This window comes from Pyxicephalus adspersus, chromosome 4 (genome assembly GCF_032062135.1).
Source record: "Pyxicephalus adspersus chromosome 4, UCB_Pads_2.0, whole genome shotgun sequence".
Taxonomy (NCBI): domain Eukaryota; kingdom Metazoa; phylum Chordata; class Amphibia; order Anura; family Pyxicephalidae; genus Pyxicephalus; species Pyxicephalus adspersus.
In genome coordinates, this window is record NC_092861.1 from 113,953,507 (window position 1) to 113,971,025 (window position 17,519).

Below are 17,519 nucleotides of genomic sequence, written 5' to 3' on the forward strand. Positions count from 1 at the left end.
TCAATACTTGTGCCAGTCAGCTGTGTTATTGTATATTGTGTTTTTTGCTGCAGCAGAACTTAATCAGCCAGTTTGCACATCTGAGAAAAGATGAAATATAAGTAAAGGGGCACCTGTTCAGCCCAGTATCCTTATGACTATTTGATATGTGAAGAGGCATGTGAGGGAAATAAAAAACCTTGCCAGTTCTGAACATGGTGACCCGGGAATTTGCTTATATGTCATTTTGAGCCTCAGCGCAGTCACAATAGGATGTTTGCTATTAACCCCTACCTGTGTCTTACACTGATAGAATGAGAAAAAATGGAAATATCTAAATGGCCTTCAGGATGTTTCATGTCATTTGAAAGTGTGATTTTTTTTTTTATTCCCTCTGCTATATCTTATGTAACTTTTAATTAATAGGTTTCTTTATTTTTTTTTACTTTTTTAACATAGGGAGCCACATAGGTTTTGAATTTAACGTTTGAAACTTATTGCTCCTGATTAATATATATTTGCAATATTGTTTTTGCATATAGCCAGTTTAAAACATTTTTTTTTCTGTTCTGTGTTCTTTGATAGCCATACTCATAGTCTTACAGAGCGTAGAATTAACAAAGCTCCATTAACAATCTACCTCACAGAGCCTTACATTTTCCCTGCCAGAAGCAGACTTTACCTTTACATAAAAATTGCTAAGCAGGGTATTGAAAACCAATCATCCACTTGCTTTAGCTGTGCTTAAATTTCTTGCATGTTGCATGCTTTCAAGCAGTATATTAAAAAATATTTGAAGCACTATAAAGTGAGAAGTCGGTCGAGGATATTATGTACTTGCATTACAGCTGTATGTTCTGCACGAAGTGGTAGGTGAATTTGGTAGATATAGTCAGGTAAAAGTCATAATGCAAGTGTGAATCAAGGTTTCTGATGCTTATATCTGTATACACATTTTAATGGAATGCATACTTTAAGCCAAGGTCTGTTAAGGTCATTGACAATGATGTCAAGCGCTACGTAATATGTTGGCACTTTAAAAATCCTGTTTCTTTTTTAATAAAAAATATTAAAAATGATGTCAGTCCCTGTCTTTACCTTTATGTGTTTGCCAGGCTGACTTTCATTATTTATCGCCAGTTCCATCCTAAGCTCAATAAATGCCCTCTTATCAAGTGGGAGAAAGAAGAGCAAGAGACCATAAACAGCAGACAGGTCATTGTTTATTTTTGATGGCTATGGTATATACACAGTGGTTGGATTTCATGATGGTTTTTGTGCTTTGCTATCACTATGGACTTCAGAATTTTTCAGCTATGGTTACTTTTGTTCAAGGCTCATTGTGCACAGTAATTATTCCTAGACATTACATCAATACATTCATGAAGCAAGTGCACCCTTCCAGGAAGACATATCGAACTTGTTATACCAGTATTTCATTTGGTGCGTGTGTACAGAGTATCATTTCTCACTTGGAAAAAATAATCAAAGTCTGATTCCTAGCATAGTGTAAAATGCTTTCTGTCATCCCAAGACTTGAGTTCAGACATGCACTTTCTAGTTGTAACTAGCAGTACCATGCCATTATTCATATGGATGATAAAAACTATGCTTCTCATTTGATGCTCAATACATTTAGAGCAAATTATGTGAGATTTTCTGCTCCCATAATCATACAGTGATGCCTGTTTACCTTCAGTTTGCTCTCAGCTTACCATCTCTCTCAGAAAAACATATTGCTAATTCTTTCATCACATGTTCTATAATTACTGGTGAGGTACTTCTGCATTCTTTTATTGTTTACATTTCTATTGAAAAGTGTACCTTCAGTCATTTAGGCTGCTTTAAGTTTATTGTTGTCCTATGTAGCCTGTAATCATTGATTGGGTAATATCTTCTGCTTTTTGCAAGCAATTCAATACAATCTCCTGAATACCTGTGAACAGGGAAGAGATCTTAACAATGCAGTTGTAATTTAAAACAAACATGTTTTAATGCTTTGTTTGCAAAAGTGTTTTTTTTTTTTTGTGTGTGCTTAATTTTAGCAATTAACTTCAAAGTTCTAAATATTTTCCTCCAATGAGAATCTAAAGAGGAACTAAACTAAAAACTACACGTACCTTTAATCCTACAGGGCAGTCCAATCCATCCGGGGCTGTCTTGCATCAGGTCCTGCACCATCCCGGAGCCATTGCTCCGGGTGCCGCCATCTTCATCTCTCCTTCCGGGTTCTTACCTAGGCGCGAGATCAGGTGATGTAGGATGGGAAAAATTTTGCCGATCTCACTGTGCATGCGTGAGATTGGCAAATTTTTCTCTTTGTGTGAAAAGGCTCCTTCTGCGCATGAGAGAAGGAGCACCCAAGTGCCTCCCGGGACGCTCTTCCCTCCAATTCATTCTCGATCGCCTCGGTGATGGAGAAATAAGGGGCGGTGCTGTACGAAATGTACATAACATTTAAATAATTATATTGATTCCTATCTCATGGAGTGTTGATCGGTTCTAAAGAGATGGGTGGTATTGGACTACCAGTCCTCTCTCTTTACCTCCAGACCTCCTTTCTGACTCACCCAATGGATTGGTTTCATTACTGGGACAGGAAAAGTAAGGGGGCCCTTGAAAGCTCGCTAGTTCTTTTCTATCTTTTCCCACTCATCTGGATCAACCATTTCGCTCACATTTACCTCATCCCTGCCACTTATCACCTGCGTGCTCAGGTTATATCTTCATAGGTTTACAGTACAAACATCTGAAATCTGTTGGTGTTGCTCCTCACAGGCAGGCTTTTTGATTCATATTTGGTGTGAATGTCCAACCATTTAATCATTCTGGTGTGTGCAAACATGCTCACTGATGAAGTGGTTAGTAACACCCGACTTGGATATTCTTTGATATATTCTGACAGCTACTAGGACTGTCAGTGATTCCACAGCACTAGCAATGTCCTGACCCGTCCACATCGGGAGAATTGTGTAAAGAATTGGACCATATTCAGTATTGACTGATGAGAATGGCCGGGAGGAAAAATATTCTGTCACTTGGATCGCCAGGATTAAAAGGATTTAAAGATTCTACTAGGATTCAGGAAATGTTGGGTTGATCCTACACGTCAACCTTCTAATCTTCTCTTGGTTGCTCTCTGCTAGAGGTCTAGCAGATCCACATTTTTTTTTTTCCCCTTTCCTTCTTTTTTTTTCTCCTTCAATCCTTTCACTATTTTTACAATTCACTTATTTTGCTTGTGCTCTTCACCTATTATCCCTCCCTTCTCTTTCTTTGTTCTTGTTGCATTTTCCCCTTCTCTGCTTCTCTCCCTTTTCTTATCATTTTTATGGTATTTACCCTGGTATCAGGATATTCCTGTCTGGGATCTGAGTCACTCCACTGATTTCGTTGATTGTATTATCAGTTTTTGTATTCCAAAGTACCAGCTATTTTGTACCCTATTTCTTTCAATAAACAGATTCCTGAAGAAAATAGTATTGATTCCTGATGTATTTTGATGTAAAGCAATATGCCATGTGTATATTTTTCCTCAAGGACAATCTGACATTACCATCGTAACAGATTTTATTTAATGTTTTTATAATCTTTAGATTATTATTTATTCAATGAACTTTATTCTTTTTACTTTTTTGTACGCCCCTAAACTTCTTTTGGGGGGGGGGGGGTGAGCAATATTTATTTGAAATCTACTGTGAGGAGTGGAACTATGTACTTTCAGTACTTCATTTTGGAGCCTGTAGTCCCCATACAATACAGTAATTCGTTTTAAGAGTTTGTCTTTTTTGATGGGTGTGTTGTGATGTGGACTGCATTGTAATGTTGACCTAGGTCACCTTTTAAAATTTAATTTATAGATGTAGTTGGGGTATTCTGAGTAAGCAGCTAAATACTAAGTTGATAGGAATTTGTGCCTCTGTATAGCCAATCTTGTGCTTTAGACATCCCTGCTATCCTGCAGTCAGACAAGTGACACGTGTATTTCCTGGTTATGTAGTTTGCGTTTTGTCACCTGTCTGACTTCGGCATGCTCATTGCACAGCATATCTGCATTATCTCTGAATAGTGAGCTGTACCTGGAAGCAATAATGCTAGACTATGAAGTGACAAAGTCATCGTACCAGAAGAGATGTGTGTGACAAGAATGGCTGGTGAAAATGACAGACCATTTGGCAGGTATACCCATACACAGGTATGTATTTCATCTGAAAATGTAACCGTATGATCTGTGTTAAAACACTAAAATGCCTCTTTGTATGAATATACAATAATCGCTCAGTACTCATGCACTGTGCCGAGGCACCACCTTGAGTACACAGATTGGAAACTAAAGATTAAACACTCCCGCTCAGAACAATTATCTCCTCACGTTCACTGTTCAGGGAGAAATGCCTTTTACTTACACGATTGACAGAGATGTGCAACTTCACCATACAACAGAAGTGTCATAATAATCAAACTCTTTGGTAATGGTCTACAGGAATAATAATAATAATGAATCATTGTTAATAATTTACATACTGGTCATGGGGATCTGCACATACATGTTCTTGCTATTTATGGGTTTCCAGTGTGAGCTTTTGCTTTCCTACTGCAATAAAATAAATCTGCTAAATTGGTAGTACTTGTTATATTCCCTGCATGTAAATATGATTCCGTTGAAAACTTTGGGCTCTATTTTAAAATACAGGAAATCTGACATTCTCTCAAACTTTCCCTGGTGGGGATCAGTTCCCGCCATTGAAACACATGGACTTGGAAGATTCCCATGAAGAAATGTTTGAGGGAATGTCTGCTTCTCTGTTTATAAATAGAGCCCTATGTGTATTCTCAACTCTAGGCAAAAGTTATTTTGTTTGCATTTTGTTTTGGATAGATATGGAATTGTTTAATACATCTGTCACAATTATTACTCTTGTGACTGTTGGAGAAATGTTTTTCTCAGTTTCTGTGTCCACCAAAAAAGGGAGGAGGGGGGATGATATCACTAAGGCTAGGTACACACGTGCAATGGTTCTTGTCCGATAATCGGCTCAGGGATGATGTTGGACGAGTATCTTGCATGTGTGCGGTGCTCGTCATCTATCGTCTGAACGACCGTCTTGGCGGGTCCACAGACGATAGACAAAGAACAATTGTAATGCAATTTACTGTCGTTCTCCCCCACCCCTCTCCATAGCCCTTGCTCATGCATCGTGCAGTAGTTTGTTAATTCAGTCCTTTATAATTATTTCACGTGTGTACTTAGCCTAAGACACAAATGATTAAAGCCCTAATCTGGGCTAAAACTTACCTGAATTTGTGGTCATGTGATTTTTGGAGCTTTTTTTTTTTCCACGGTGTCCACTACTTGTCTAGCTCTGCTGTGGACTGGCTAGTTTGGCTGTCATCGTTTTAATGAGTATTATTCTATTGTCACTTTCGAGTAAACAACTCACCTATTTAATACTTTTACTTCCCCATCCTTTTCTAGTCTGCACATCCTCTTCCTTTCAACCTATTATAGTAAATTTTTAATTCCTTTGTTGTTGTGGGTGGGTGTTATGTTTTGTGTAACATAATTCAATTTTTTTGTAATTCTTTATTCATACTCCAGAGCGGTCATCCTTCATCATTATGTTCCTAAATTGACAAAAAATTACAACTTGTGGTTGTATGTATATTTATTTCACACACACACACACACACGATACTTGGAGTCTTTGGGCAGCTATCACTGGGTTAGTAAAGGTGAGTTTTATTTGTGTGATTATAAATACACAGTAAAGGCCATTTTAGAAAAGTTGGCTCATCTTCATTGTATTACCTAACCAAGAATTGCTCTTTTACATGATGTTCTCTTTGTGGTTTTAATAACTGTATTACTGCCCAGATTGTTTGATTCCATTGATCATGCTTTAAGGCAAAGCACGTATTCAGTCAGTAGCACACTGCTTACAATAACAACCACAGCATTGACATTTTTAGCAATCCAGATGGGGACAATGCTTTGTAATAGCTTTGCGGTTTGGTAGGTTTGCATGGATGAGTCGGCAGCTGGTGGCTGGTCAGCTATGTAAACATGTAGTGGTTGAGCAGTTTTTACTAAGGTAATTCAAAAAATGCAAAATGCATTATGCAGTGGCGTGCCTTGGCTGCTCAGAATCCTTGCATAGGTAGAATACATTGAGCTTGTTAAGGAAATGGTTACAAAGTTCAGCACTAGCGGCTGCTCTCATGATGTTTATCAGGCACTGGAGTGGAATGACACTTAAGCATACTGGATCAGGAAACATTCCACTCTGCAAGGATACAAGTTTCTGAAATCCCCTGCAAGTATATGGTGTTCCTGCTACCCCTGCACTGTCCAGTATCAGAGTAAATGTCACGGTGTAATGGCTATATCAGGAAAGGCATTACTGGCGGAGCTGAGGTAAGCAAACAACCAATCTAGATTTCTAAACGAATGTTTTAGCAAATCAGATTTTTTTTTTCTGATTAGTTTATTATGAATTTGTAATACTTGTTATGTCAGAAACTCCTGTACTCTGATCTTTGTATAGGTACAGTTTATTGCTTCATTTTGGTTTATATTGTATTTCAGATTTAAGCAGTGTTTCTCAGCCAGGGTTCCTTCTGAGGTTGCTAGTGCTTCCTTGAGGAACACAGGCCAGAAATGTAAGAGGCATTCTTCTTACTGACCCCCACATTAATATACTGTGAGCTGTGGATATGGCGATTTCCCCCATGTTGAAAAAGATGAGAAACACTGGTTTGAAGGCTTAACTTGTATGATATACAGTTGAAGGTTATATTGTTAGTGTTTTAGTGCAGTTTTAGGGTTCGTCGGTAGCTATTATGTCTTTTTAATACATTTGACTACAGCTACTATGTGATAAAACTGATCCGTACCAACAACCTGTATTCAGTGTTCACCCCTTTTAGCCGGGTACAGCACCCAGCACCGGCTGTTTTTGGTTGGTTACTAAAGAGTGGGGTCACAATACAGAGGCTTCCACCCTCCTAAAACATCTTCCCACCCAAAGAAAGAAAATGTCTGGGTTTAACATTGGTATTGCTTCATAGCAATTGGACCTATTCTCCAACAATGTTTTTACAGGGTTGACCTTAAATCGAATTGCTTTAAGGGGACCGTTCTCATTATGCCCAAGTGATTATCACAGAGAAGAGAAGTTGGAGAAATGGGAAATGTTTTCTTTTATTAATACACTTCCACACCATGCAGTATTTGACCACAGTTATTAAAGCAGCAGTGACCAGTTGGTGGCACATTTAAGTTAAAAATACATAAATCATATAATAAAGTCAAGTTCAATGTTTGCAAGAAAAGTAAAAAGAATTTTTGTCACATGCACTCCCTGTATCAATGTCGACCATTTGTATTGTTTCTATAGATATCACATGAGAGACATGCAATGTTTTGAGGCCACTCACACATTTTTGTCCATATCTACACCAAGGTTACTGGTCTCTTCCTTTTGTATGTATGTATATATGTATATATGTGGGCATTTTTTTCAGTCTTTGATGCTTTGGGAAATGGGTTCCTGAAACTTTAATTTTTCTTCTGTGACCTTAATGAAAGGGAAATATAATAGTGGTCACTCATTGTTTCTATGGCAACTGTAATATTTTGGGTTTACTATCTTTGTTTACTTCTATTGATCATGGTCACCATGAGGCTAAATCTCCAATGGGGAAAAAAAAAACCTAGGAAACCTTTACTCTAGGAATGAGTTATGGGTACCCATACTGAATTATTCAACATGTCTTATTCCAGAAAATAGTTTGCTAGGATGTTTAGAGACCTTAAGCTCTGACAGAGCCGCAATCCTTTTGGAGTCCTAGAAGAATTAAGCCGTCTTCACAACTCCGGGGTTGTGTCAAAATAATTTTGTTTCAGACAAAGCGGCCCTAGGTGGAACCTTCTCTGTGATTCGACCTGGAAAAGGCTTAAAGTGGAACTAATCCTAAATAAATTAAAAATTGTGAGCAGACCCCGTTTTTTTATTAAAGAAAGGAAGAGCTATGTCACGTGCAATAAAACAAACTTGACTGTTCACAATCACTGTAATTAGAAGTAAGTCTACTTCACTTCCTGATAGACATTGAGCATCATCATCATCTTGTTCTTTTCCTCAACAGCTAAATTCTCCCTGACCTGCTTACTTCATTTTTTGCTTTTCAGACTTGATGCTCTTGGGGGCTTGACTCCAGGTTTCCAGGAAACCATTTGCTTTGCATTGTTGGCCCATTTACCAGCCATAATCTAGCTTTATTACAGAGACTTGGTAATAATGCAGCTAGATTTAATATCAAGTAAATATAAAACTAGTTTTCAGTTCTTTTGCTACAATGCTAGAGTTCTGGTGTACTACTATTTGCTTGAGTTACATTTAGTTTTGGGATAGGGACAAGCTCCTGTCTGGCAGGCACCCGATAGTTTGCAAGAGTGATCAAGTGGAGGCCAAAGGGGTGACATTACTTTCTGTGTGGGCTGAAACTTTTCAGCAACATGATTGCTAAATAAAACATACATACCTTCTATACCACAGAAAAGGTATGGTCAAAAGCAGAAGAACCGGACTAAAAGCAGAAAAAGTTCCTTTCTTAATGTGTCACTGGTAGAAAGAAAAAGCAATGAGAACATATCATTTTTTGGTTTGTTTTATGAGTCATGGTTATTTTAATTGTACATTTTCTCCCGTGTCTGTAAATACCGGTCATGTCATACTGAGCCTGTTCTTGCTGAGCTGGCTGACAAAATCAGCACTTAATAAATCCACTAGATTATGAGCTGGCGGTAATCTCAAATACTTTTTAACCTTTAGCTAAAAGTAAAAGATCCCGGTCGTTCCCTGCACCTGTGCTTGTTTAACTAAATCAAGTGTTTGAAGATCAGCAAGTCAAAATTAGAACCAATTGCCTTAACAATGTTTAGAGTGTTGGCACTTGGAGACATCCAATCTGACTCTAAAAAGTAGAACACACACACACTAACACACTAAAATAAAAGTAAAATTTTTACTCCCTAGGACAAGCCATCTCCACTATCCTTTGTAACAATCTTAGGAGTTTTGTAGTTTCCATGTTTCTGTTCCAGACTGTCCAATGAGATAACTCATTGTAACCACTGCCATGCTGAAATCTGCCCTTCTGTAAACTAACCAACATAGAAGAGCAATGGCACAAAAAGTGGTCTGCAGCAACAATCTATTTTACTTTTTGCTATTACATAATCCAGTATTCCATGTATTTCTACATATTAAAAAAGGGGTTTGTTTTTAAAGGAATATATGATAATCGGAAGTCTGAATCAAATGTTTCCTTCTTTTAGGCATCTGGAAAATAATTATTAATTGATAGCCAGTTTGGTGTTAGCAGAAAATCTTCAGAAATGTGTTTGCCCCAATTTAGAGTTTTGATTTCTGATTCCTTGTCTGTAATGTAATAAATTATCATACCATACAAAAGCCACTCAAAAGCATAAATCTATACAATATTCTCATACATTTAAAAATGAGAAGTGGCTAACTAGCTGGCGTTTTTGCCTTGCCGTTCTGAAAGGTAAAGTTACATCCCAACTGAGACACCTGAAGTTAGGTTTACCCAATTTTTCTGTAGGTTTCCTCTGGCCACTACACTTTAGCTATAAACCAAAAATGTCTGTGTCAGTTGGATTTTTGCATATGATAGGAACATTATATTGTGAACACCGTGTATTTAAATGTATTTTTTTCCAATAGAGCATCGTTAGAGAATCTATGTACATAATTTTATTACCTTGAATATATATTCAAACACTTTTTATTATTGTTTGCCTGTCTATGTAAATGACAGTCAGATTTGTTAATTATTAATCTGTGCTTCCTGTTTAAACACATAATTTATGCTTTGTTGCCTTTCTTTTCTGAATAATGGCTAATACAGCAAGCTCTTTAGGAATTATTTTGCTCAAAGCATTCATCTGTTTAGATTCTTATTTTGGCAGTTAACATAATAAGTGAGAGCAAGCGCTTCTATTTAAAACATTTATGATCATTTCACTTTAAAAGATCCAACACCATGCAGATAAAAGGCAAATGATATCCTTATGTTTTTTTTTTTTTCATTAGGTGAGGCCTGTTGCTGGTTTGGTGTCAATACTGAAGAAACGTGATGGCAGTGAGGGAGACCAGACCTTTCAATCTTCACAGAAACCGGCAAAGAGGAAAGTGCGGTTCCAAGAAACAGAAGATGCTCTTGAACAAGGTTTGTTCTTATTGTGCAAGAGTACAGCTCTTCCCACTGCATTGCTACATGGAATGCAGTAGACCATCTTTTTTAGTATACAAGCAAAGTTTTTGTGTAGTGTCTGAACCTACATTTATTGACTCCAATGCCATTTCTGTGCAGCCCAGAGTCACAAAGTGTTGGCATCCCATTGTCTGAAGGAACACTTCAGTAGTTAGTAGAATTGGAATATAGTATGTCAGTGAAAGAATGCTGAAACCCCCCAAACTAGAGCAACATTGTAGATTCTATGTGCAAAAACTGGCACAGTCTGAGGATCAGTAATATGCTACATACCATCTGCTTTACTGCAAGTGGAGATTGTTGTCCTAAGTTTAGTTTTACCCAAGAAGATGAATTTATAGTGTAATAATTTTGTGATAATTATAGTTTCTTAAAGGACCATTAGCCCATCCTTGTAATGGGTGGCCTCAAAGATGTAGAGATGTTCTGGAGGGGATAGACTATAGTGCACAACTTGACTTGAAAAACTCTGACATTTTTATAATCAAGCCCCCAGATTTTAGAGGGGTTTAGAGTTCCAGGGATGCTCACTAATGATCGATATGAAGATAATGATCGTTTATGCATCCATTGCTAGGTCCTTGCATGTTACTGATTTTAGCAATAAGAAATGACAGGTTTAATGAAAACCCCAGAATAATTGCATACCAACATACCTAAAACTCTGCAGAATCTGTGTGGAGAACTTTGGCAACGTCAGAAAATGAGTTAATAGAAGACAGGTTCCAATTTTCCTGGTGGCAAGTTGCTTTTCTACAATCGTGCATGTTTTGTGACCCAGGTTAGCTATTATCACACAATGGGCAGTGCTGACTGCACTTTTTTTTTTCTTCACCTTGCACACCTACAGTACAGATGATCAAATATTACTACATTTTAGGTAGTGTTTTTATCCACAATTTAACCAAATTCTTCATAATCCTAAAATCATTTAGAAAAATGTATAAATCATGAGTGAAAACATTTTTAAATAGACTGCTTAGTCAAATAATACAGATATGTAAGATTAAGGTAATTGTTATATATATGTGTGTGTGAACAATATCGTGCACCTGTTCTGAGTTCAAGGGCATTAAAATATTACCATATCATACAGGCAGTAAAAGCACTTTTATAAGAGCCATCCCTAACCTCTGTAGTTGCTGACACCATAAAACTGCTAAAGAGCTAGCAGGCTGCTAAGATTCTACCTTGCTACATAGATTAAGGCTATGTACAGACGTTAGACTTTTTTTTTGTTTTTGTTGGAAAGGATTTTCCACAATCCTTTCCAAACAACAAAAGACTGAAAGATGCAAAAACAAGCAATGTATATAACGTTTCGTTCAGCTCCATGGAGAGGACAGAGGGATGAACGAGTGAGCATTACAGTCGCTCATCATTCATGGATCCGCTAGGACAGATCCATGAATGACGTGGGACAGCCGCTGTACACACGTCAGATGTTCGATTATCACTTCAGGGCTGGTATTGGACAAGAATCATCTAACGTGTGTACGTAGCCTCTATTGGCCACTATTGAATTGGCTCAGAGTTGAGAACAAGCTGTTATAAGTGTTTTTGCTACCAGCCAGCCTTTTTTTTTTTTTTTTTTTTTATATCAAAATAAACCAAAAAGTTGCCATAAACAGAATTTCTGATTTAAAAAAGATATTGTCATTCTGTCATGTATATACATAGACATTTTTTATTTACATGTAGTAATGCTAAATGTATTGTACCTCTCTATTTAACTGCATGGATTTTTTTGTTTCAGAAGAGATAAGTGGAGGCTCCTGCATTTTGCTCATAGCACTCTGCCTTTTAACAGTGTTCCTAAGCATCGGTGGCACTGCCTTATACTGCACATTTGGCGACATAAATTCCTCTGTATGTAAAGATTTTGCTGCAAACATGGACTTCTACTATACCCGGGCAGTACAGGGAATCGATGAACTAAGGCACTGGCTGTTTGTCACATAAAGGACTGAACCTCATCTGAAAGCTTTTGTGGCTGCTGACTACCACTATAGCTGGAATGAACCAATGAACTTGGATTACAACGTAACTTGCCTAATGAACATTTCAAATGTATTTTAAAATATTATAAAAGAAGAGTCTATGGTTGAATATTTTAAATTTAATATAAAAATTGACAAAGCAATTATAGTGGTGGGAAATGGTACAGAGACATCCCACTAAATCTACCACCAGTCCACCTACTGTTTTTTTTTTTCTTTTTTTTCCTTTTGTTTTTTCTTTTTTAACGGAAGGCATTGACTTTTCTGGTCAACTTTGTTTTTATTGGGTATTTCCATGAAAAGCCTTCTATGGTTAACAAGTTCCCACATGGAGGATTTCTGTGTACAGCTAAGGTTTGCGGCATTCAGTTTTTAATGCAAGAAGACTGTGTGATCTGTAAACTTGGACTCTTTAACTTATATATTTTTAATGCTGGTTTTTATTTGTGTGTTCTGTAATTTAAATCTCTATTCAGCTGTGGTCGGAACACTGAAACGGTGTCTGCTTGTAAACCAAGATTTATAAACGCGTCACTTCTATTTTGCAACAGTCGCACCTCTTTTCCTTATATGTTGGTTTACGCATAGGCGTATAAATGTATACGTTTAATATTTTATTTTTTTACTTTTCCTTTGTAGTATGATAACACTGAAGCAATCTATGAAAAAACTTCCATATAACCAAGCATGTTGCTCCATGGTGTAAATGAAAAATATTCCCCTACTGTTTTCTCTGATGTCAAATGAGTTCAATAGGTTGAAGGCTTATTCTACCCAATGCAAAAACAGTTGTACATTGAACATAAAGGTTAACTAACCGAGGAAATTAATAACTGCTCCCTGTCATTTCTGCTGCTTACAGTTTTTCATGGGTCTGACTTCTGCACTCACTTTTATCCCTGGGATTTGGTTGCAAATTTGAAACCTATGCTGTGCAGGGAGGCAGAAAAATCATTATTCCATCTAGAACAGACATATTCTACATCATTTTACAGAGGACACTGAACCTTTCCCATAAATATCTCCCTGTGAAAAATGTGCAGTCCTTGCATCCCTTCCACAGTGGCACAGACCATTTAGGACCAGCCTAAGTGGACACCTATATTTTGTATTGTAGGAGAAAATCTTGGCATGTGATAAAAACCCTAATAGTGATTGTGACCTAGTGCAGCAAGTTCACATTTATAATCTCACACTGTCCCTTAATTCCTTATAATATATAAAGTGACCAGCCATTTTTTTCTCATTACATACGGGTTTAAATTTCAGCCTACACTCCTAGACCAGCTATCTCGTACCACCCCTCCCCTCTATTTCATACAAATAGATAGTTTTAAGACAACCATACACTAATTTTGATATACATTGTGTCTAATGAAAGTCTGTCAAGCAGGGACATTTCCTATTGATGTTTGATTGATAGTCTAGTCTAGCCATTCACCCCTATCTAATCTTTACATATTTTGCCCATAGATTCTTCTCCCTATAAATTCCTTGTAGCACTGGTATTGCAGTGGGGAAGCTGCAATGTTGGATTTCTCCGTTTTCTGTGTCATAGCAACCCTGTAATCACATCAATGAGGCTGATCTGTGGGCTCCATTGGCAGCTTCTGTTTACAATGCACAGGGTATTGGGGAGAGATTAGACAGAAGGCAAGATGGTAGGGTTGCAGTGTCATAGGTGGGAGAGAGAGATAAGTGGGATTTCCAGAGCAGCCTAAAAGACTCCATCTGACTAAAGTTTCACATAAAATTACTCCACAACACCCCTTCCTCTTTTGCCTCATGCATTTCTGCTTCTGCAGGAAGGGAACAAATTAAATGTGTTTCATTAAATTGCTAAATCGTATGGCAAAAAACATAGGAGCTGTGCATTGCGGGAACTAGAAAGCCTCAGACTAATGTTTCCTGAGCACTCGTTGCTGGCAATGTTTTCTCTGGACTCAATTGAACTGGCTGGACCAGTACGTTCAGTACATCTTTCGATATATATTTATTTTGTTTGACCAGATAAAAGGGAATGTGTATCTTTTAGAAGTGTTGAAGCATGAGAAAATGTTCGATTTTTGTTTTGCTTTTTTTAGTTGAAAGTTGTATACATTTGCTGTTATAATTTGGCTCATTCCCCTTCCTCTCCCGCCCAAATGTTTTAAGGAAAAATATTGAATGTCTGTTAGTACTTCAAAACTCCAAAAATGTCTAGAGTAATGGGAAAGCGTTTATTTAAAGTGACATATTAGTACTATGAAATTGTTACTTACAAAAAATTAGAAGAGAAAGTATTTTAAAATGACTATACTATATAAGGAACACGCTATATTCCCAATTTTGTAAGGTTTTTGCACAGATGACATTGGGTTACCTTCATCATAATTTTGGTGTTCATTGGTCTTATTCTGTTTTACAGATTGTTGACGCCATTATCTGTGCATAAATGGATTTGTCCCTTTTGTGTTATTAAAAAAAAAAAAAAGAATATTTTATGTGGTTGTTTTGTTGTGGTTCTTTTCACCTTTTTTATCATGATCATGAATTCTTCATTCTTATAACTGCTTACATCAGTTATATAAAACTTTAAAAACACTGACAGGTGAATAACAATGATTATCCTATTAGTGTCACCTGTCATGGGGCAACATATCAGGCATTGGGCAGCTAGTTGGAAGCAGGAAAAATGGGCAAGTATAAAGATCTGAACAGAAGGCTCAAATTGTGATGGCTAGAGGAGTCGGTGCATCTCCTAAGGCCATTTCAGACTTTGGTCTGTGGTACTCTGGTCTGGGCTCTGGTCCAGTAGGATAAGTTGGGACCATTGTGTTGCACGTGGCTGCTGCAAATCAAGGAGTTTACAAAAACAACTCTTTTGAACGCATAGTATTGCCTGAAGATCTGTATTGGGGTCACATTGGTGTGCAAAGTGGTTTTTACGGTGCAGATTGCAGTGCCCCGAAAATCTCAGTTTGACACTTCGGATCTGAAAGGGCCCCACAAAAGGCAGATCTTATGGTGGTGTTCCCAGCATGCAGAAGTTAGTAGCTAAAAAAATGGTATAAGGAAGGACAATCATTTAACTTGCCATGTGTCTAAGGCTCATTGATGTAAGGGGAGGAAAATAGCCCATGCGACCTCCAGAGATGTTTTGGTAGCACACGAGGACAGTGGCAAAATATTTGACCGGTGGTTTTATTTGTCTTTTTTTTTCCCCTATTTTGTTACTGGTATCCATGCAAATAGCACACTACCAATCTAATATGACTGCATTTAGGCAGAAATAAGAGAAAGCAGCCGGACAACAAGGATGTAACATACTCGCCAAACCAAGAAAAATATACATGTTAACATGGTCTTCTGCTAGAGATATATGTTTGTTTACATACTTTTGCATATTTTAAGAATCAATATATGAGTTTTAAAAGTCCTCATTAACTTCTGTTAGCTGCAGGCTTAAAGCTCACGGCAAAAGCAGCGGAATAGTTTACCATCTCAGCTCACCTTGTTAAAAGGCCAACTTGTAGGAGGATTCCAATGCTTCTGCCATGAACCTAAAGAATAAATTGCTTGCAGCTACAGATGATTGTGGCTTTGTTTTAAAGCCTTGTGACTGCTTTTAAAAAATAAACCTGTACATATTCATAGACTGTGACCATATGTCCTTTAAGAATACAGGTTCCCTCAATGACACTTCCATGGTCCCTCAAAGGCAGCATTGGTCTTATAGACCTGCGAGAAGAAAATGACAAACCGTCTCCTGCAATTGTAAAAGGCAAGGTTTTAAAAATGTATGAAAAACTAAAATATTTTTGGCATACTGTAGTTTTTTTTTTTGGCCAGTCAAAGGATAGTTGGCTGCCACGTTGGTAAGATCAATTGCCAAAGTCACTGCACTTCAGTTCACATGTATACATTCTTTAAGCTATAATTATTTCATTACAAGTTACATTCAGTACATATCTGCATGTTCTATGCCTTTAAATACACTTCAAGTACGGAAACATTCCAGTTGATCTTCCAGTAACAAAATTGGCTCCTAATTTGTGTTGCAGGTTAACACAACATACCAGCATTAGGTTAAGTTCACCCCTGGGCACCTACTGGCAACCTTTAGGTACCTGGGAGCTGTAACTACTCTTCCCATAGTCTATTTTCCACAACATAATTGATTTGTAGTTTCAGGGTACAGGGGAATAGGGGAGTGAGCGAAATTTTAAAATTCGATCTTGTGGCGAATCAGGCTGTTCTCGATTACCGAACATGTAAGCGAGAACGGCCTGTGTAAATTCGGCCGTCGAGATCGTATTTTTTGGGACCTGCAAGAGCAATCGGGGCAGCTGAGCTGACAGCTACGCTCCCCTGATTGCTCTTGCAGGTCTGAAGATTTTTTTTCTTAAGTTGAATTTGTATGTAAGTTGGAACAGGGACATTATTTTAATAAATGCAATTAGTACAGATGGTTTTCTCAAAATATTATTAGGCAGCATGGTGTCGGTTACTGTAAAAAATTCTCACTTTGAGTTAATCAAACAAAGCTAAAAAAAAAAAAACTTCATGGAGCCAAAACATTAATTAACTTCTGGAGCAAGCTGTGCTTTAATATTCAAAAAGAAACAGCTGCAGAGTTTGTCTTGGTCATTAAAGAATTACAATGGGCTGTAAAAAAGAGCTCAGTCCTTAAGATCACTCACAACCTCAGCTGTGTTTAGCAAAAGATTTCTTCTACAAGCCATGCAAACCGCCCCCCCCTCCCCCATTCAGGCTCTGTCCTGCACAGAAGGAGCAGGGAAGCGCTGCTGTATCTAGGAGTCGTCTGTATGTCGGATGTCCTTAACCTGAGGACTACCTGTACCTTTTTTTTTTTACAGTTGTCACCAGAGCAAAAAAAATAGTTTTGGCTTTACCTGATGCATCACTAACACAAAGGAGTCTGTCTATAAAGCAATATATCTAACATTTACTAAAACATTCACTGGCAAATTTTCCATGTCCATACATTTTCAATTGAGTGATTCTCATCTCATCTCATCATTCTCCACCAGAAAAAAAAAATAATAAAAGATAGATTCACTGCTTTATAAATAGATCCCAAAATATTTAACGCCTTTTATTTTTGAAAAAGAAAATATTATGATAAAGCAAGACATTACAATCACTACACAACTGATGCAAAATTCTATGCATAAATGAGAGCAATACAACTTTTTTACCTAAATGGTTTCATAACATCTGGATTTTGTGCCTATTCTC

At 37.4% G+C, this 17,519-nt stretch overlaps 1 protein-coding gene across 1 annotated transcript in view; it reads left to right on the plus strand.

Moving 5' to 3' along the window:
- CNST (consortin, connexin sorting protein) overlaps nucleotides 1-14,754 on the plus strand; it is a 59,575-nt gene extending 44,821 nt beyond the window's left edge. Inside the window, exons 10-11 of the mRNA XM_072410251.1 lie at nucleotides 10,098-10,233; nucleotides 12,035-14,754. Of these exons, the coding sequence (XP_072266352.1) occupies nucleotides 10,098-10,233; nucleotides 12,035-12,240 (342 nt within the window). The 3' untranslated portion in view covers nucleotides 12,241-14,754. The remainder of the gene's footprint in view (nucleotides 1-10,097; nucleotides 10,234-12,034) is intronic.
- The last annotated feature ends 2,765 nt before the right edge of the window (nucleotides 14,755-17,519 follow it).